This window comes from Aythya marila (assembly GCF_965140915.1).
Source record: "Aythya marila genome assembly, chromosome: 14".
NCBI lineage: Eukaryota > Metazoa > Chordata > Aves > Anseriformes > Anatidae > Aythya > Aythya marila.
Genome location: NC_139055.1, coordinates 15501307 through 15524028, shown reverse-complemented (window position 1 = coordinate 15524028; position 22722 = coordinate 15501307). Strand labels below are relative to the sequence as shown.

Genomic DNA, 22722 nt, shown 5'->3' with positions numbered 1-22722 from the left:
TCTATATCGTGGGCAGGAGAACAGAGAGCCATTTTAAAGGGACCCAGAATGAGATTACTTGACCCCAGTAGCACAAGGCAGCAGCCATGCACTGGCTCCCTTGTTCCCTCAACTTCCTAGTTGTTTTTCCCATTTTACCTGCAATACTACACATCCACAAGCAGAATTTTCAGTTTTTCTATCACCTGCCAGGCCTTACACTGAAAAAAGGTACGGTTACACAAAATACAAGTCAGTTTGAAAGACCTCAATCGCCTTTAATACGACTTTACACCAACATACTATGAATAATCAATTTGTCCAGAGGAAAAGCATCCTCTTGGGTTTACAGAAATATATGCACAATTACAGGGTTGGCTGGCCACTGATACTCATTTTAAGGCTAAGAGATCATTACAGATACAAAGGCACAATCAAATACTGCTCGTCAGCTGCAGGTGTATTCAAAAGCAGTGAACTAATTAGCACAGTAATGGCTGAATCAGAACTCTGCCCTGTCTCCTCCCACAGTTGCTACCGTTGGAGTAGACATGAGTGAAACTCACACTTTGCTCCTGCATCATCACACAGCCGGCTGGCACCCTAGCAGGAACTGAAGCCCCCATCATACAATCCATCGAGCTGTCAGTTCAGGACCCGATCTGGTCACTCTCCTGCTGTCTCTGCTGAGAGGCACTGGCTAAAGAAGCAAAGTAAAACTTAAGCTACTGCAGCTTCATCGAGGGCTGTCTTGGCACCAGAGCTGCCACCAGTTCTGGTGGCTCTGCTGGCAGGCTATGGAACTTACGCCTGCCTGAGCAACACCCTGAAATTTTTTTTTTTTTTTTTTTTTTTTAAGGAATACTAAAGAACTCAGCACTTGTTTTTAAGGTAGAGGGGTGGGAAAAAGCACAAGAAGAAACAAAGATATATGACAATAAAGGTTAAGGTACTTTTATTATAAAAGTCTATACAATGAGCACCAGACATAGCAATGCAATTACATCTGGTTTAGTTATATATATATTCCATATCTATATATCCATATAGATATATAGGTTTTGCTTTTACCAAAGTAAAACTGTTATATCACAAAATGCCTAGTTCTACCATTTATTTATTGCTCAACAAGGATGGCACAAAACACACTCATAGCATAACTGTTGCCATGCTTATCTACTATACTGAATAAACAGCCAAACACTGCATAACAAACACAAAGCAGCTGTTAATTCTGAATTGGAACCAGTCTGATCACTCACTCACTTATAAAAATATTGGAATCATATAGATTTAAGCATTATAAAGGAGGAATATATTATTTAAAACATTTAAATAGTGCATATTGACATTCTGCATGTGGTATATAAAACACAAACATTCATGTACAACACTATACAGTACACATTAGTTTCAATGTTTGGATACACCCGTGTCTGCAGACTGATAGAAAAGTAACTGAAGTGTACATTGCACAATGAAACTGAATAAAATTGATAAATGGTCTCGAGACTAGTTTAACCTCATAAATCTCTAAGGTCCCAGATCATTTTGCTGTTTGAAAAAAAAAGGCATACCACCAGTGCTCAATAGTTTTAGTGCTTTTTTTTTTTCTGAATTCCAAAATTACATGCCTACAAGCAGAGTAAAACAAAACGGGAAATATTCTACAGTACTCAGGTGAAATCTGAGCACTAAAACCCCTACTTTCGATCTATTTCATATGCTTCATGGCAGAATAGCAAGTCTATGAGGTTACATGCTAGCCACTTTTTTCTTTGTGAGAAAGTTCATTTTTGGTCTTTCATAAAGCAGTGTGAGTAATAGCTATGTTGACATCAGCCAGTCATAAAAACATGCAGTGAGAGGAGATGCATGCAAAACATGGCCACAATCAAACTGATACACTGAAGAAAAAAATTGAGAAAGCACCAGATAAAATTAACACTTAGATTTTGCCAGATCAAAAACAGCTGCTGATGGCTGCTGCAGAGCAAAAAGCTAGCTAAATCATCATTCAGCACAGCAGATGTGATGCTCAAAACATTATTTAGTTTCAACTCTGAAGCTAAATCATGCAAGGCCCATAAACTGTTTTGCTTACATCATAAGAGTTAGATAACTTATTTTTATTCTCCAACTGTAAAACAAAACTGTGACAAACAGCAGTAACTTCTTCACTCAAAACCATCAGTTCACCCTGTGGTGTGCATGAACTACGCTGATTTTAGCCCTTGATACCATACTTGTTTCAGGTAGAGTGGATTTTTAACTGACCTAAGCCAGCTCTTCTCTGCTAGAGCTACCCAAGTCTGAGCAACATCGGATTTCCCACACACTGAAATGTTCATCCTGTTCAAGATCTTCTGAAAGTGGAGATGCAGTATCCAATTCAGACAAAACACTATGTCACCACTAGCTGATAAACAATAACCAATTGAATGAACAACAGTAACATAAGTCCTGTAGGCAGCATGTGATATAACTTTTCAGTTTTCCAAGTTTTAGAAGACACTAAGTAAGGTCACTTTCTTGTTTGTCCACTGTAATCTTTATCAAGGAGGAAACGTGACCACTAACGAGCAAAATCCACAGATGGTAATTATTACTGTTATAGATGCAATTTACTAAAACTTAAAGTTGTTCCACAGCAGGTCTTTGGAAGGAATTTCAGGCTGGCTTTTAAACGTTCCAGGAAAAAGAGCTGTATTTTTAATTTGCTGACTTTTTTCCCCACCCTACAATAAAATAGGCAACAGGAGTAGTTCAGTGTAGCATTATGGTATAAATAATTTCTTCAATAATGCAAAAGCTTAGTAACAACAAAAGTCTCTGAGTTCTTGAACACCAATAACAAAATGCTACGGTTGTTTTGGAACAAGATGAATGCATCTAATACAAAAATTTTGATGGAAATTGTGTTTGCTAAAGTTGGATAGCGCAGTCTCAAACTTACAAATCTTATTTGCTCTCTAGACAGGACCTACTTACCGCTCAAACATGTTATAGTGGCACCACAATAAAGTGCACAAACTGGGTTCTTTCAACAGTGCATGACAAATGAACATAAGCACCCGATAAGTACAGTGGTAGCATACGGAAACGTTATTCAATGTTTTGGAGGAACGCAAGTTAAATTGATTTTGAAGAATCCTGTTTGCTGATTAGGACTTCTAAGAGCCTAAGTTTGGCTTTAATTTTCTTGTACTCCCTGTACTCCTCAAGCATTGGAACACGATCTTCTTTCTGTACATTCCTGTAAAAAGAAGCACACCTAAGTTTCAGGAAAACCCTCCATGATGCAGCAAATCAAACATAAGAGCAACCATGTGCAGTTATCTTAGGACAGAAAAGCGTTGTTGTCAGGCAATTCACCAATAACAGACTGTCATATTTTAGTTCCTGGCACTTAAAATTGCCGTCACCTAACAAAACTGAAGCATTTATTAAGTGCAACTTATTAACAGGATATGAAGATTTCAGACCCTGTGTATATATTAAATAAAAAGACAAATAAATTTAAGTATATCTCCATTTTCACTGTATGCAGACTGACCCACAAATTGAGAGCAGAATATTAGTCTTATTTAAGCCTGGATTACAATAAATTAGTGATTAATAGGACTTTCTTTTTAAATGAACTCTTCATTATTAACCTCATTATTTTCCATTAAAGTCAAAAGGAGTTATGTCCCAATTTCTGCAAGTGTACGATGAAGCCCTGTTAGCTGAATTTGCATGACTTATGGTCTGGGAGTTTATAGTTACAAGAGAAATACAACAGGAAGTGTACTTAAATGGGTCACAAAAAATTGGCCTCTTAGCATGTTGTTATTTTTGTACATGATATGATACACTTTGAAAAATCTCCTACAGCACAAACAGGGAAACAGTTCAGTTGAACTCATAACACATTCAAATAAGAAGCCTAAAAGAACAATACTGGAAAGAGTAAAAGTGCTACACCCCTTTAGTGTTGAAGCAAATACCCACTGTCTGGACTAACCTGCTGAAAAAGACAGACAAATAGGTGTTTCTTGGGCAGGGAAGTTTGCCTGTGTACCTGAGTTTGGTTGGTTTTGTTTGTTAATAAAACTACTTCTTTAAAAAAAATGTAAAGAAATGGTTTTTTTAATAAAAAAAATTTCCTTGTTATGATTTACAGACTCTAAGAGAGGAAACAAAACTCTAGAGCAGAATTCCTCCACTACTGAAAATACACGAGAATGTTATCTCCTTCAATATATTATTCAAAGTAAAGATTAAAACAGATGGTAAAATTCATATAAATGCTGAAGAAACACTTGGCTACAAAACGAAGCTGCTGTCCCACATGTATTTTTATGCTAAACAAACCTTCCATTCTGCTGATAAAACTCCTCTTCAAATTCTCGTAATGTCTTGCGTAGCTTCTTTTTTTCAGCTCTGGCCTTCCACAGCTGCTCCAATAATTCAGGCCTAAACAAAAAATATTGTTGGCCATAAAATAAGGTTTAGGATCTTCAAAGCATACTCAAAAACAACCGAGCTAACTAAACTAATAATAAATTTATCTTGCTTACAAGGAATATGGTATCTGATCGTGAAATATCGAGAACAAACTAGTCGTTAATAAAAGGGTATAAATTTTCTGCTGTCTACACAGCTCAAGTGGGTTGAAGAAGATTTAGAAATACTAAACAATTCACTAAACACAAGAAAATCTTAGGCATGTCAGAAGAAAGAATGCTCATTCAAGCCAAACACCTCCTGAGAAATGCTGAACATGTCAATCCTTTTCACACATCATCAAATTTGGTATCATGACTAAGTGCCATCAGTACAACTTCTGTAATAGAATTAGTCATTTCTTATTTATACACACATAGAAGCAGCTCGGGTGCTTGACAGCCTAAGGTCTCGGGTCAGTTTCTCTTGACCATCTTCAACATCAGACTCTGAGTTCTCAACTGGGCTTAAAACAGACTGTGTCTGGACAGCAGTTTTTAAGATATCATTCAGGTCTGCAGACAAACCATCACTTTCCTCCTCTTCTTCCTGAAAGTCAAAGCAGAAATTCAATATAAGAAACACTTCAGTTCCCTATTACAGGTGCTTGGCAATATGTTTTTTAAAAATGTATTTATTGTACACACCTTAATTTCTTCAAAAAAATGTGCAGTTTCACCTTCAATAATAGGCTGTAACATCTGCCCCCGCCTCTTGGTTGATGGTGAACCCTGCAACATTACAAGTTTGATTATATGCAATTAGACATTAAATGCTGGTCAGAGTTTTGTTCAAGTTGTGTAACACCTAAAGGTAGTGATTCTGACACAAAAAAAGAGACTGCAAACAGATTTACAGAGTACAAACAAAACAAGCTTAAAGACCAAATGGCCAAGATGCCCAAAGCATCCTTAAAACAGCAGAAAGTGTTGTAGTTTGTAATTTACATAAAAATAGCTGAAACAGTAGCACTCTTTGAATTTTCAATAAAAAACACTCTACATGTTTTGTATAAAATTTGTAAAATTTGTAAAAAAAAAAAAAAAACGTTCACTCTTGTTCCTCCCAAGCCACAGGCAGATTACAAAAATGAAGTTAAGGCCAGAGACATTTCATATCTTCTGGCATGCACACAGCAGGAATAATTCTGCCAGCTTCTCTTTCTAGACTACCTGAATCCCACCAATTGGAAGTGCTACACCAAAGTCATCTATTACTACCTCAGAGTCAACATCCTTTGAACTTCAGCCTGAACAGGTATTGTTGTGATATACAGGTGTTGCTGTTGGCAGCCCGTTACACACGTGCTGTTACGCTCTGCTCATCCATTATCCCTGGACAGTATAAACACTTTCAACAGATGGACTATTTGAACAGGAGGAAGGTGAAACATGAAAGCCACACGGACAATGACCTGTCAAAGAACTTCTATTAGAGGGGCTTCCTGCCTCTTCAAACGATGCCATACAGGCTTCAGCGTATGTGATTAGTACACCACGATACCGTGACAGGTATCTCATGAAAGCAGTTGTCATATAATCCAAAAAGCAATTCTTGAAATACCTGGCATAGAATACAGCCTACCTAGAAGCTACCACTGAACAGTCCTTGGCAATTAGAGTTCCACTTGTCTTTCTTACAGATTTCAAAAGCAGAGGCCTGTGAAATGTTGCCTATAGCACAGAACATGAATTATATTATTAAGAGCTCTTCTGAATTTAAAATCCTTTTGGGTGGCTGTCACCCATCCCTTTGTTTCACAACTTAAAAAATAAAAAAAAAGAGATTGATATTCATAAGGCTATTGACAACATGAAACATCTCAACTGAAGAGCACATTTTTGAGGTGAGAAACGAGTTAAAACCCAACCAGTCAAGGACACCAATAACAACGTGCGTCTCACCAGTGCTGGAGAAATGCTTAGGTACTAAAGAGCAAATTCTGTGTGTACAGAATTCCGAAAGGGCTACTGACTTAACATTGCCCTTAAACTGAAACACGACTGCAATGTAAATCGTTTGTCTATAAAATCACCTGCTCAAAATGTATATGGAAAAAAGGAACAGTCTTGAGAAGTTTTTTGTTTTCAATCTCAATGTTCTTCAGCTTAAAGTGGGTAGCTAAGAACAGTCAGAGTCAACGTAGACTGTAGATTAAGTTGCTGCTGAGTAAGACACTGCCCAGTTACATAAATCTGATAGAGGACTGTTTTTATGTAAAGAGATTATCTCGTGTCAGCTATGCAGTTCCTTCCTTCTAAAAGGGTCAAATGGCTAATATCAAAACTATGTTTTGTTCCAAGCTCGGGTCAGCATTGCAAGATTTCGATTACAGTTCCTGAAGAACAGACATCTAGCTGGTTGTCATTCCACAACTGCCTTTTATCATGATAAAAAAAAAAAAAAAAAAAAAAGGTTTTATCAATCTCCTTGCACAATACAGACACTTTTCTTCCTCATCACTTACAAGAGGGAAAAGAAAGAAAAGAAAGAGCACCACAAGCTTGAAGGAAATGAAGTGAAGACACAATGAAAGAGCAGATGTTGTACAGATGCTGCAGGCATTGGTAACAGATCTCACACTAGGGAAACAAAAGGGAATGGAATGGTTCCTGTGGCCATCCTATTGCTCATGCCTCTGGTAACACTAATCTGAACTACAGAAGAGAGGCAAACTTCATCACAACTGGTGTGACTATTCCTTGGAGAACCAGGAGTACAATATGTACTGTGGATCTATACCTAGCACAGTGCCTTGAGAACGTCAGCCAAGGAAAGTTATAACAGCTTATTTACTTCCACTGGGAACCATTTACTTCCTCAGAGCTGTCAAGGTCACAGAGAGCTTTGAACTGCGCTGCTCTCAGCAGTAAATCAAATGCCTCAAATACAATGACATCACCTTCTATCTTCCAAAAGAAAGATGTGTTTTATGGAACAGTATTCCTAGCTTTTCTAAAGCCAGACTAACACTTAAAAAGTGGAAAAACATAAATAGCATGTTTTACTCACAAGAATAGGAGTAATGCTTGCTCTAGTTAACATTTGTTTTACAAGTCTGTATCTGTCATAAAGTGGCTTCACAATATGTCTTTCTTCTCTAGTAACCTAAAGGCAGAGAAACCACAGAATTAATTATACCAGTCACTCAGTAATATACAAGCAAACACAAAGTGGTATGCTTCTCGTGCCAGGCCACAAATTCCAATTAGGAACATAAAACTAGTTTAAACTGTGTGTATGAAATGGGATTTATGGAGAGAAAGGAAATCAGAAGGTGCTTTCTCCCTTTCCCTCCCCTCCCCATCTCTTTTCTCAGTTTAAACTTCTTCCTGAAAAATATAGTCAAGACTTCCTAAAAGTTAGGGGAGCTTAAAGAGAAGCAGACCCTCTAAAGACCCGTAGAAAAAAGGAAATAAGGGACCAAGAACCACAGAAAACTGTGTAACTAGCAATGATGGTGACTCTACAGAAGTGAAAGGGGAAAAAAAGATGAAATTATAGAGAGATTTTATCTGATACCTGATTTCACTCTTAATTCTTGGCCGATATGTTTACAAACATAGTAAATCTTGAAGGTTATCATCAGCATTTACTGGCATTTTCTAAGGTGATTCCAAATCCAGTGCCAATATCACTAATACCATTATTCTTCCTTGGTTTTCAGCACTGAACGGCTTGTTCAGATACATATATGGTGGTGCTGATTATAAAGTTAGTATGCCAAGTCCAGAAGGCTAATAGAATAGTAACTGGAAAGGACTAGTGATGCTGATCACTGCCCATGATTCAAAACCCAGAACTTTAGGCACTAATTGCTGGTCACCTCCTCTAACTTCCATATCTCCAATTATATAAAGTACATGTCACATACTTTAGAAAAAAAGTGCCTCAGCATTTTTAGTTTTGTGTAATCCAGAACAACTTTTCAGGAATTTTCCTGGAAATGCAATAGTGCCATTATTTAGTTCGTTAAAGATTTCTTTTTGTTTCACAAGCATTGCACCAAACTATACCAATCACTGCAAAATACAAAAACCTACTGATCTGCAGAAAAGGGCCTAGGTAACAAATAAACACCTGCATTCTAACTTCCAGAAGTCAGTGCAGTAATTTCCTCTGATGGCAACATGGAAACTGTCAGATAACTTTGTGTTTGGGAAAAAAGCACCATTAAATTCTGGTATTACTGCTGCACAAGAATTACTGTTATTAAGTGCATAGCTTGATGAAGCAAACCAAGTATTACCGGCCGTCCATGTTGACTTTCATAATACAGGAGACTTTTCTGGAGGGATGTTTTCTCTTCTACCAAATGGTCCTTTGTCATTTTCTGTCAGAAGAACAGTTCACGTTAATCAAACGCAAGCCACTTCAACAGTTGTTCTACAGGTATCAGCAATACCGGTGCTTTCGCCAAACTTAGCTTACTTAACAGCATAATGTCCCATCCTAATCCATTCAAATCTGTCCAATATTGTCAGTAAGTACTTGTAAATATTTTAAGAAAGACTGAGCAAGGAAAATGTGGTTCATCTTGATCATTTCCCTACAGAGTCTGAAATGGGAGGGCTTGGGAAAGCGCTGCTAATAAAGCCATCTTTTTGTTGATGAAACAATATCTAAACTATCTGACCATACTCTCTCCCCCTCCCTTATTTTCTTAGAAATGGCCGAACCATAACCTTTATGTTTACCTTTATGTCTTCTGGCAAACATCTTTCAACTCGTTTTTCCTTTAATCTTTTCAAAATGAGTTCTAGTGTAGCTTCCTTGGTGGGCTTCTTCTCTTTCTGCACAACACGCATCTCATCTCCATTTTCTTCATCCTCTTGGTCAAGAGAAGAACCAAAACTTTTTGGAAGAGTGTTACTCCGTGGACGTGTTTGAGGTATGAATTCTCCATCTGAGCTCTTCTGCTTTGCATCTGAAAATAGAAAAAAATATTTAATCCAAAGGTTTAAAGAATTTAAGTCCCTCAGTTGGTTAATCTGCAAACCAAGAAACACAGAAGTTTGCATGGGCAAAGTTTCTCTTCTAAAAACAAAGCCAAAAGAATAATTTGATTTTGCTTCTGCAATAAAATAAGTCAGAATCTAGAAATTAAAGATTTTTACTGTCCTGGGAAATTCTGCTGAATGACTTAGCACTTCTATTTCAGTCACACAGATAATTTGTGTTTGTACAAAACCAAAAGTATAGCATCCCTTACCTTTTATTTGCTTTCTTAATTTGGTAAGGTCAGTCATCCATTTTAAAACTTTAGGATTGGCTGCAATATCACTATAGGAGGGCTGAAAAATAATACAAACAAAGTTTTATGTAGACAAGCACATTAAAGCTTGTTCATAAACGTTTCATACAAGATTTGGCAATATTTTTGGCAGCAAAGGTGACTAGTAACATGGGTGCCACTCTTAGAACTTGGTAAGATCTCAATGTCAATTTAATGAACAACACTTGTGAAAATAAGGTTGAAACAAAATATCAGAGGTTGAACCAGAGTAGTAAAGACACTTTTGTCTCCATGTCTCATCAGATATCCCTTCAGTCAGATCGAATGTCACTGCCCTTCTCTGGGCTCAGGCATTATGGCATGTTTTCTAGCATTGCTGTTGTTCAGTTCACTTTTGTAAACAGCAGCATATAACAAGATTATTCTCATTTGTGAACTCAGTTGCTCAGTGATGAAATACAAGCAGCAACTCTACTGTGCAGTCATTTGTCCTGAATAAAAGCAGAAGTGGCAACTTACCTTACTGTTTTTCTCTTTTTCAAATTGTTCTTCAAATTGCTTTATTTTTTTCTGTAATTTCTTGACAAGCTGATAAGGCGTCTTGTCTTCCCTTTTGTCATCTTTTGAGCTGAAGGATGCTCTTCGTGTTCTGTATTAAAAACATTTTAAAATGTCATTTAAAATAATTGAACCAGTGCAAACAACTGTATATTTGAGTAGCAGGTGACTAATTTCTGTATTTTTTCCTCCAGTTCATAATTCATTCTTTTCAGGTTTTCAGTCAGAGATGTTTACTTACTGAATCCAAATGCTATCATCCACTGCCTTCAAAAATGATGTATTATTTTCTCCTCTCTAGTTTCAGTTATACCCCTAACAGAAACAGCTCTTTGGTGAAAAACAGCATTTGAAATTCATGTGTAATAAGCATTTTAGCCACCAAACAAGATCTGAACTGTTTTAATGACAATGTAACTGACAGCACTTTAGTTTATCTAAATTACCTAGATTATCAGTACTTCCTGAAATACCTGGCAAAGAACGTAGCCTAGTCTAGAAGCACCCACTGAAGAATTCTTGGTAATTAGACAGCTTCACTTATCTGTCTTAGATAAACTACTAGATGCTTATCTTAAAAATACTAAGAATAATCTCCATCATCTAATCTGTTTGATTTACTAGTACATTTCTGCAGTATGTGATTCGAGTTTTGAATCACGTTTTGCACTTGTTCAGCCCCTTGACATTTGCTCCTTGTGAAAACTGTTTTCATTTCAAGACTAACCATAAGAATTTTCTAGTACATGTATTATACAAGGCGCCTGAAAGATCTCTCAACACAGCTAGTAACATCTACGTAACTCGAGATATTAGATGCACTAATCTAATAATCCACTACTGTCGATCCTTATTAGTTTCGGAATGAGAACAGCTATTATAATCAGCACTTTTCTGCAGGTCAGCCTTCTACATCATTTTAGCAGTACTCATCGACCATCTTCTGCTGCTAGCTGGGGAACACTGAAAAGTATTGTTTTGTATCAGTTTGTCAATGGAAAATTAGAGATTATAAATTTGGTCTTTCATGCTCCAATTTATTATTTTATTTATTTATTTATTTACTTACTTACTTTTATGGGGTTATTTCTTCCCTAACAAGCAAGGAGATTTTTCTCAAACCGCTTTTCACAGCAGTATTATACAGCACAGGCCACAGGTTATATACAATTTTTGGAGGATCACACTCTCCAGCATCACACAAATAACTTGCAGCTTAATTACAACTCAGCTTTCACCCGCTGGGTTAAATTGGCTTTCTCCTCTAAATCCACAAGAGAGGACCTTCATTAAGAACCCTCTGTCTATACTGTACTGCTGTCCCACACCTCTCCCTCTAACAATTGATTCTTTCCTATAACCCTTCTGGATAAAGGTTTTCCACAGCCCAAGTGAAGAATCTTCTCAGATTATGCTGCATATTTTTGTTGCAAGGACATGTGTAACTTGGCTCTTTACTGGAAGTGGATACGTGAAAAAAGCTGAAATTATGCAACATGAAGATAAATACTCATGCTACTGAAAAAAGGAAAAACTTCCATAAAATCATAGATCAACAATCCAGTAAGGACTGGTAAAAAATATATATAACTAACATCTATATCTTCAGCCCAGGAAGTGCCATTACAGTAGGCTGCCAGAAGCCCTGACTAAACGCCAGGGAAAGCTCTGTAGGCTTGTCCTATTTTTACACTCTTTCCCTCAGCACCTGCCGGTGGCCCCTTTGGCAGAGACGGTACTGCCCCAGAAGAACCTCTGCTCTGATCCGCTATGGCAGTCCCTGGCTATGCAGAACCACCAAATGGTCTTCAATTAATTCATCATACCATGAAAACCTTGAGGTTCTTAATCAGCAGAATTTTCACACTGGAAGTAACATCTCCTGTCCCAACACCATGCAAGTTGCATTAAAATACAATACCTAACAAAAGAAAGTGCTTTGGATGAAGAATCTAGCGTTTCTGGATCATGTAAAAAACGCTGGCTTTGCCCAAAATCCAAACTACGATGTGACAATATTGGGTGACAGTCCTCTTCCAATGGATGATTTGTCATTCTTCCAGCCTGTGGGGAAAGTTGAGCTTCTCCAGATTCACTGTCTTCCTGCCAAGATTTGAAAGCGGGAAATGGATCTATAAGATAAAAAAAGGAAACAAAATGGTACTTGTCTGTTAACAGAATTACAAACTAGAGTCAAAAGGAAACAAAAATGTGTACCCAAAGCTTAGTCTTGTATGCTATAAAGGATGTGGTGTCATACACAAAGTGAATAAAAACAGTGAAATACATCAGAAAGCTACAAATTCTGTCATATAACAACTGAAAGAAATATGTACTGAAATGAAGTATGCACACTAGGATCCCTTTTTCAAAGTGTTTCTTACAAGTATGCATTTCTGAAAAATTCAACAGTGTAAAAGCATTATCATCAGAAATCTGAAGTTACAAGAATATATTTACTGTCTGTTGCAACATATTGATGTGGAATTTAAATTTCATACCTTACACATATGCTTTGAAAGATTGTCCTCTTGATTTTGAGCAAGATAAGCCTACAGTACTCATTCATTTAGTCTTTTTTAAGAAGTGTTGTTTGTTGGGTTGGGGGGGGCAGTTGGTTTTGTTTGTTGTTTTCTTTTTTTAATATATACTTAAATCCATCTTGACACCACTAAGAAAAAGAGATTTCTTAATTTGTGGAAGGTGATTTTTTTTCAGGCAGGGGACTCCAAAACAATTTTTTTTAACCCATCTGAAAAGTTACTTGCTAACATTCCATACAATTCTCAGCTGTGGTTTTCTTGCCATCTAACAAAAAGCTGGCAGAGCCTTCCAAACACTTTAGTTTAAAACTCACCCCCTTCCCTTTCAGAACTTTGCCTACGTTTTCCACAGTCCAAATAGAAATTTTGAAAACTGGGTTCGAAGTGTGCAGAACAACAATAAAACCCACAAAGTAATCTTAAAAAAAAAAAAAAAAAAAAAAGTAACCCTTGTACCTGCTTTCCAGTGGACATTTACTAAGTATTATGGGGGGGGTTGTTTTGTTTTGGTGGTGCTGGTTGCGTGGTTTTTGTTTTGTTTTTCAAGCTAGAACCTTGCCTGTTTGCACAGTACAAGATACATGAAGGGGACCTTTGGGAGGAGGGGGGTAGGTAGGGAAGAGGGAGGTAGAGGAGGAAGGAACAAAAAAAACTTGCAAATCAGAACATTCCCAAGATAAGGGACAGCAGGTGAAGGGTTAGTTAGAAAGCAAACCATAAACTATCAAAAGGCAGATAACTGAACGTATGGCGAACCATACTTACCCTCCCCTTCTCTCTGCAGATGCATTGTTTTGAAATCAATGAGGGGGAAAGTGATAGGGCATGGCGCTAATAAAATGAAAAAGAATGGCAAAAATACTAAAGTGAACACACAGCACAGTCAGAACAAACCATACATAACATGTAAAGCAGGAAGATACAGTACCAGGGAAAAAAATCCCATATTATGGGCCAGGTGCTGAGCACCCTCGACTTCCAAGCAATTTCAATGGCACTTAAGGATGCTCAGTCCTTAGCAAATTCGAACTGCTTACTGAAAAGGTTTACAAAGAACTGCCAGAGTAATCGTAAAGACTTACTGAAATTTCATAAGAGTCTCGTGCATCTTCATGTTCACAAAAGATAAGTTCTAAATATAGTTTTGCTCACACTTTGTCAATAAAAGATGGTAGTAATTTCCAAAAAGCAGGACAAATGCAGAAAAATACATTCAGAAAAGTAGATTAACTGATCTGCATTTTCCCCTATTAAAGCAGCAAGTATTTAATGCTCATTTTCAACAGCTCTATTGGTTACAGGCCATTAAAATTGCCATCAAACAAGATTTAATAATCCAAATATCATGGAAGATTTGGACCAGTACAGAGTTCTTTACAAAGCCAAGTACTTAAACGGAATGCCACGAGGACTTGCAATGCCTTGGAAGGCTGAGACCCCAATAACCATTCTAAAAAGGACTAAAGAATAGCCCAAACTGAAAAACTTCACAGTGAAATACCATGTCTTGTACAATACCATGATTTCAATACTGAAAGGCATTTAATATAAATGTATATATAGGTATGTTACATCCTCTTCAAATTTCATAAAGTTGGATAAGCAAAAACAAAGCAACTTTTATGAAAATAAAGAAATAATGAAAATGGAATCCACAAACTTTCTAAGAATATGTATTAAACAGATAGAAACAAAACAATGTGCAAGTAAACAATTAATGTAAATAAACATCAAGAACACATGGCAAGTATTTCACAACTATAGATAATCCAAATTGCAAATGCCATTTTTAGAAGGGTTAAAAATGAAGTATGGATTCATAGAGGGAATCCATTTGTAAACGTGTCACTGAAGTTGACCATTTAACAGCATTTTTAATTATTATTTGAGTTTCAGTACAAAGCTTTACGTGCAGACACACTGCAACTACATGCTGAGCTGTTAAATACGTACATTTGAGGTATACTTCACTGACTTTAATATTTCTAACACAAAGTAATTTCATTCACTCTTTGTTACTACTGCGTTATTAATGTTTGATGATGACACTTACAGGCACCTCAAAGAATAGCTGCCACTACAACAGTCTGTTGGAAGTAAAAACTAATCCTTGTGTAGTTAAACTACCCTAAATCTACTGCTTTGTATTTGCAATCTTTAAAACTTGGAAATAAGTAGAGTGGGGTTGTCCTGTTGGTGATGGTTCACAACATTTTAACAGACTAACACTTAGATTTATTTATACTTTTTTGGTAAGGTGTAGGTTGATGATTCAGAGTATCAATACCAGGCAGAAGAAATAGGATGTAAGGAACATGTAAAAAGACAAGTACTTTGAAAAGAAGGTATCAACTAGAGTGTTTTGCTCTTGTTAGAGTACAGAAAAGTTATGTTTCTACACAAGTAAAAGGACAGTTTAAACAAGCATTTCCACACATTTGAGCAGCAAAGTTCAATAAAGTCACAAGTTCAGAGGCTTGCTAAACCTGAAGGCCATAAAGAATAATGTCAAAAAATACAGTTCTGCCTCAGAAAGGATTCCTTATAGTATTCCTTATGTTATCCCTTTTCCTAAGATCCAAAAAGAGGGAAAGGGGCACAGAAATCATCCCCATCTGCACCTAATTTTTACTTGTAAACTGGCTGTTTCAAGTTGTCCAGTGACAAGGACACCAACACTGGACATTTCTGATGTTTAAAACAAAACAAACAACACTTTTCAGACTAAATCAAATATAAATGGCTGTGTTTAGTAGCTTAGTGATTTTAAGTCAAACAGCTAGCATTAGAATTTCAATAGCTTGCATTGAAAAAAAAATCACAGACATGATACGACATGAATATCAGCTGCATGATATCATCAGATAAAGCATTTATAAGCACTCAGGTAAGAGACAGTCATGGGAACACTATGACACCTTTTTAATTAAAGAAACGCTCTTGTATGAAGCTTAGGCTTTTTTGCTTTCTTTAGTTGCTTTTTAACTATTTTTTTTCTTCTGTTTTTTAAGGTCCTTTCTTAATTAAGTTGCAGAAAGTTCTGAAAAAAGATGGGACCTTATATCATGATGTGGCCAACCTTATCAAACGTATAGGAAGATTTTATTCATATCAAGCTAAAGAAAAAAAGCGTTTAGTTGTCAAGCCACTTCTCCTATTTGAAAAGTGTTTTTATGTATTTTTGCTAGTTAACTATATTGTGAGCTAAAGGGTGAAAATTACCTTCCCATTTGTCACCATCAGATGCATTCTTCAGATCTAGACGTGGTATTTGGACACCCAGAGCTTCCTCAGAAACATAAACATCACCATCCACTGACACTTCTGAATCAGTATTTGCATTAAGATCACAAGTCTTGCTACTGGAATCCTGTATTTAAATAATATAGAACAATTTTATTCTTATTTAGCAACTGAAAAACAGGTAATTATTCAGGGCTATTTCACACACTTCTGGAAATTCTGGAAAAAAAAATATTTCCTTACTCAAGTAAAGATGGTCCCATATGCCACAAACAAGCTTCTCCAACCCCCCCCCCAGTCCTCTCCAACATTAGTCAAGTATTGGCATAATGAAACATTCTTTATATCAGATGCGTAAGTATAGGCTTGCTGTGTTGCCAAAAGTTTCTGTGAAGCTAGGTGAAGAGATCTGATAAGGCTTTTGCAAATCTTGTGGCAGGCCAACCAACATAACAAATTAGTAAAAGCTAAATTTATTTATTTTTAAAATATCTGCATTTAAAATATGTTTATAAGATGTTGTGTATCTGTATATAAATGAAACTGTAAACTTACCAGAAGCACCTCTGAAGATACTCTATCATCGCCACCAGCCAAAATACTATTTTGCCTAAAAACAAGACAGACCTGGTTATCACTTCAAATGCATTCCATTCTTACATACAGCAGTCCAGTTTTAGCAGATATGCAATATATTTCTTTAAAGTGATCATTAAAATTCTGGGAACCAAATGTTACATTTTTTTGTTTCCTTCATTCTGGGGCAGATGGGGACAGGGTTGGCTCTGTTATTTCCAACTGAAGCATGTGCATCTGGATTAATAGACTTGAACTAAGCTAGAAATGAAAACAGCTCAAACCCTCATTCTCAAACAGGGAACAGGTACTTTGATACAATTGGATAAACTGAACTTGAACTAAAACTTAAATCAGTGCTGAACTCAAACTGCAAATGTACAATTTTCTGGCTAATCACTATTACCAGCATTAATTCCAAAATAATTAAGAGTGATACAGATTACCAAAAAAAAAAAATAATTAAATAACATTTTTTCTTCTATTTCTCTTGCCCAGAACATCAGGTTTTTGACAAAAAAATATATATATAAATCATAGGTTTGTACTTAAGTTTAACCACATTAAGTTCCACATCTTTTTTATTATCATCATAAAAAGGTAACTCCATCTTGTCCTCTGTTTTCAGAGAAATTTTTTGTTTAGTTTCCCCTCCCTTGTGCTATATACTCTGTTGTCACAAATTGCCAGTTTGGTACACATGTTCTCAAATCTGACAATATACATTCTGCCGTTTCTGTGATAAATAAGATTCATACCTTTCACTATTATTTTCTCCATCAACTTCTGCATCTTTATCACATCGCTTCAATAATACGTCTGCAGCCTGTTGGCAAAAAGCATGCTTAGAAAGATTTAAGAATGGCATTCTCAGGTGAAAACATTTCCATAATCACCACAAAAAAGCCCTCAAGAACAGAAAACACAAGTTTTTATGCATAGGTGGAAATCATACTATTTAACCATGCAATATTTTTTACATTTAAAGTGAAGCCAGTAACCAGGCGTCTTATTCACTAGACCAACAGTGACCTTCCATCTTTGGACAAACCATGATTAAGGTTTTAAAGTTATTGGTGCTGTTTTGTTTTTAAGAAACCAACACTTCCAATACAAGTCGTCATAGCATGAGTCTGGGGGTAACTAGAGTGATGGTAGTCCTGCTCCCAAAGATAACTGAGTTAGATGCAGACTTGGGTTCAGCATTTATGAAACGAAACAAGTCTGACAGACTTTCTAAAAGGAACTACTAATCCTCGTTACTAAATAAAGCAGCAACAGAACTGGAAGGGTATGGAGAAATGCTGGCATTTCCACGACACCATCTCACAAAACAAGTTCAGATGAATTTACATAATCATTCTGTACACTAAAAGTTGGCACAGGAACACTGCTTTAAGTAGTCTTTTGGCTTAGATAAAGCCAAAGCCGAGCAACTGCTTTCCTTGAGAAGTGTCTTATTTGGGAGAATGTAAGTAATTTGAATTATAAAACATATCCTTCTTGAATATCAGATTACATTTGATTTCAGATTTTAAGGTCTCCCAAACGGTCTTTAAAGTGTCTGAACAGAATATAAAGAGAGTCACTCTGAGTTTAAGTATACATAACATTTGACAACTTTACAGGGCTATGTAACATTTGCCCTTATCAGGCATAACTCCACTCTTCTCTTCACATCTTCACGTTATTTCTGCCCTCATGCCAAATTCCAACTCAGGGAAACAATTTCTAATTACAGGGCATTTCATACTCCAGCAGATAATTTCCACCCTAGAGAGGCACATTTACTGCAGTTGCAGAAGCAGCTGCTTCTGTTTTCATTTCAGACCCAAAGTAAAGCCTGTGTGTACAGAAGTTCACCTTTTGTTTCCTACAATCCTATTCACCCATCAGCAAAAAGCACATTTATACATAGCCATTTAAGAATCACATTCTCCCTTCATATTTTTAGCATGGTAAGGTATTTTTAACTCATAAGTGAACATACTTCTGAAATATAATTCTCATAAGAAGTATAATTCTCATTTCTCAGCTGTTCTTTTACTGGAACTGCATAAAATGCAACAAAGAATGACCAATTTAAAATTTTTGTCAACTCCATCTACATTTTTATTTTTTGAGTTTTGATTTCTGGAGCTCAGCATATATTTTAAATAGGGAGTAATGGGGAAGTAAAGAGTTAGGAGTTAGCACGATAAACCCATTCTTGAAGGTTTCCCTTGTCAAACGACCAAAAGCCTAAAACATACTACAAATAAAAGATGACTGATAACCAACAGCCAGTCAAAAAATGCAGATGGTAGAAATATGCCACTCTACCCTGTACTTTCAGCACAGTTCTTGCAAAAAAATAATCTGGGCAATCAATACATCCTGTAAAATTTAAATTTATAGGATATAAATTTATAGAACTTCTTATGACAGAAGTTTTTCAAGTAAGTGAGGAAGTATAGAATTGACTTCTTCATTAGAATTGCTTATTTAACAGCTGCGTATGTACCATTTGATAGAAGTGGCAGTAACTGTATTCTCTCATAGTTTTTTTTGTTTGTTTTTAAATGATGTATTTTACAGCATTGCCTGCTCACATAAAAGTACCCTGAATGAGAGACTGATGTCTGACTGTAATTTCTTTCATTTTCTTTTGCTTAACACCACACGTTTAAAACTCCTAGCATGTGTACCAGGATGGAGGGGCACAAGCTAACAGCACAGCAGAAGTCAAATACCTAAAGGTAGGTTTACAGGTAGGTTTAAGGAGAAGTACCAAAACCTCTTTCAAGTAGACAGGAGATGAAGGTGTGTTGAGAAGAACAGGACAACTATCCCTACATCAGAAAACAACTGTGGAAACCGTGAGAAAAGGCTGAGAAACAAGCTTCTTATGGAAGTTTTTTTCTTTTCAATAGGCCAGTTATAAAACCATTCTCTCTCTATAAAATTCTCATACTAATGTTTTTGCACTGTTTAATGCAGCAAAAGGCGCAACTGTGGGCTACACTACAGTCATAGCTCTGGATCCTTTTCTCCTCACAAAGCCTTTATTAACACTGATGCTATTCTAACTAGTGTATCAGGAAGCATAGCACTGACTTACCTTTACCTGAGCAGAAGGAAGGGCCAGCACCTGTGAAAGAGAGAAAACCCCTTAGTCAGGGTCCATACAAGCTGCACAAACGTACGTAAAAATTTCTCTGCATGTCTACAAAGTGTGCCCAGCAGAAAAGGCAATTAACTGCACAAAGCAACAGGATCACATAAAGCTACATCAGAGCTATTAGGAAGTCTCGGATCACTAAAGTACTTTGCTCAAGTTGCTGCAATTTACAGTTTGCATATACAGGAAGCTCCTCCTCTCACCTGAACACTTTCTTCTTCCTCTGTTACAGTATCCTGTTTCATAGCTTCGCTGTCTAAATCTGTGCTAACCAATACTTCAGAGCAGCCTCCTGTGTTCTCACTGCTACCAGAGTCATTATCTTCAATAACATCATTCCTAAAGAGAGAAACAGAAAGACTTAGCAGCCTGTTCTTCAACCTTTATCAGAAAAAAAAAAAAAAAATCCTTTAACAGTATCAAATGTTAGGTTGTTTTCTCCTCTTGATAAAATTATTCTGACTAAAGATACTGGCAATACATAGAATTTCAATCACCTGTTGTAGCTGTTGTAGTCAAATTTGATTATGTAGTTTATATACACTTCTGAGGTTTTCTGTAACTGTATGATAGATATATACAAAGTTGTTTCCCTGATTCTCCTATTAAGGGTCATGCATAGATCCCTCACTATGCTGACATAAGGAATGCAATGACGTACTGAAAATACCACAACTAAATGAAGTTGCTTTGCTGTGGCTTCACTCCTCTCAAGCTCATTTAAAGCTAGTATCAGGATGTTCCCCTCACTGAGAAATCCTGTTATTTCTAACATTTTATCTTCCTAGTACTCAAGTTAAGGCCTGTAACAGTATTCCCAAATTAGAACTACTTACACCGTAAGTATGTCTCTCCACATACCCTTTATATGCCAGCATGCCAGTTACCACATGATATTGTAATTCATCACAAGCCTTTGACTTCTTTTCCTTCCTTCTCCTCTCGCAAAGAGCTCCAAACTACTTTTAAAAATGCTTCTATCAGGTGTCTAGATAGTAAACATGATACTTTGGAACTTTAATTTTTTTTTTTTTTTTTTTTTTTTTTTTTTTTTTTTTAATTTCTGCAGTCATTTTGTTATTCCTAGGAAATTTACACATGATCACTGTGTTTTTTAGTTGTCTGTTTAACTGTATATTTGCCTTGTGCATAGTGTGTGTTGGCTGCACTGCTTTAAAGAACCCAGATGACCTCTTTCAAGAACACTATCATGTATCATCTATTACAGTTAATCCGCAATGGAACGATGATCAGAAGCATTTGAACTAGTCACCATGCCAAAAGAGTATATTGGTTTCAAACCTGCAGCGATGTACTTTTAGCTTTTGCTTATGTGAGGCCAGCCAGACTTAAAAGCGCTTATGCTGTAACTGAAGAAATTCAGCTACAAGAGATCTTTCAGTGTTTACCCACTTACTTATAATTCACTTCAAAGAAATTAGATCTGTAACACTGAAACTCAAGTTATAATTGGACATTTATCAGCACTGATTATTATTTTTACAATCATTTGCTAACTTTAGCCCAAACCCTTGTCACAGATAAGACTCCTAACAAACAGTTGAGACAGAACATTTAGAAAACGTCATTTCAGTCTCTCAATACTACACAATGTTTCAGGCTCTGAGCCACAAAGGATCTTACATACCGAAGTCCTTTGGAGTTTGGGAATTATTCATCATTATTTATTTATACTCAATAAACACCAGAAGGTACCAGCTTCTCAGTGCTGCCGTGGCAATTGCTACACCCATAACCTAGTACAATTTATAATAAAAGCTAATCAAATAAGACTGAAGTCCTACACAAACAGACCTACAGGGTTCGTTCTACCTGCTGTTAACTGTTTTGTTGACACTGCTGGCCCAAGTAATACAATAGCTATGTTGATGTGGAACAATATGGTAAGGAAACTGAAATAGCACCAACCATAGCTTCTTTACATGGTAAAACTGAGTCACGAGTAATATAAGTGAGATAAAGTGATAATTAAGCTCTTCTGCTACTCACACAGAAATCAGCAGCGAAGCAGATATGGTTCACTTCCAAGATTCACAGCTATATTTTAAGACCAACAAAGTATTTGCTTCAAGAGCTGCTCATTACTTACAATTGATATAAGCTGATTTGACTTAAAATGCAAGAATTTTTTAAGTTATGAGCAAAAGTCATAACTTTTGCTTTGGGTTGAGGTCGACTGGGGTAGTTTGGTTTGGAAAAGCTAAAATATATAACCCCACACAATTTAGGACAGATTCAAAAAACTCTTACTGGTTGTTAGATCCTTCCTCATCCCCGCTGGGATTTTTTGCTTCATTGTTACAGCCCACTCTATGTTGCTGTATATGTTTAAGATCGTTATCTAAGCTGCTCTGCAGGTCAAAAAGGTGCTGTTCCACAGCTGCTCTAATAGTTCGTTCTAAAATGCTAGAAGGAAAAAAAAGAAACCAAAAAAAATCATATTAAGAACCCTCTGTTGCATTGATCAGCTACGCAGAAAGGTAAAAATACCAAGTCATACACACAACAGATGATGCCAAGTGCTTCAAGGAAAAAAAAAAAAAAAAAAGCAGACTATCTATTCCAAAAAGACAATGGGAAGTACTGAAATTCATAGAATGGCTCGGGTTGGAAGAGACCTTAAAGATCATCTAGTTCCAACCCCTACTGTATTAAATAAGACTTGCACAGAAAGTATTATGAAGTCTGTTAAGAGTATTTTAAGAGTAACGAACACATTACAATGACTATGGTAAGCAAACTAAAAACTACACACCAGCATATCCAAAACCTTCTAAAGCTTAATACTGTAAGTATGTGACAGTAAAATCCTGTGTCTATGGCAGGTTGGAGTCAATCCCAGAGCAGGCACCATTTCAGCACAGCTGGCTGTAGTACCTCCTGAACAGGGCTGTAATTGTGAAAAGCAAAATCCAAGA

The 22722-nt window shown here is 36.5% G+C and overlaps 1 protein-coding gene across 4 annotated transcripts in view; it reads right to left on the bottom strand.

Moving 5' to 3' along the window:
• Positions 1-909: 909 nt before the first annotated feature.
• Positions 910-22722, bottom strand: part of FAM13B (family with sequence similarity 13 member B) — a 46569-nt gene continuing 24756 nt past the window's right edge. For 2 of the 4 annotated variants that reach the window (XM_082771539.1, XM_082771540.1), the window contains exons 9-25: positions 22055-22210; positions 19987-20122; positions 19724-19753; positions 17382-17449; positions 16603-16657; positions 16027-16174; positions 13570-13635; positions 12183-12393; positions 10223-10352; positions 9680-9761; positions 9165-9394; positions 8717-8800; positions 7480-7575; positions 5115-5198; positions 4844-5016; positions 4336-4437; positions 910-3235 (exon numbers count right to left, since the gene is read on the bottom strand). In XM_082771539.1, the coding sequence (XP_082627665.1) occupies positions 3112-3235; positions 4336-4437; positions 4844-5016; positions 5115-5198; positions 7480-7575; positions 8717-8800; positions 9165-9394; positions 9680-9761; positions 10223-10352; positions 12183-12393; positions 13570-13635; positions 16027-16174; positions 16603-16657; positions 17382-17449; positions 19724-19753; positions 19987-20122; positions 22055-22210 (1975 nt within the window). In that variant the 3' untranslated portion in view covers positions 910-3111. The remainder of the gene's footprint in view (positions 3236-4335; positions 4438-4843; positions 5017-5114; positions 5199-7479; positions 7576-8716; positions 8801-9164; positions 9395-9679; positions 9762-10222; positions 10353-12182; positions 12394-13569; positions 13636-16026; positions 16175-16602; positions 16658-17381; positions 17450-19723; positions 19754-19986; positions 20123-22054; positions 22211-22722) is intronic. The other 2 variants (XM_082771542.1, XM_082771541.1) reach the window with 2 other exon arrangements.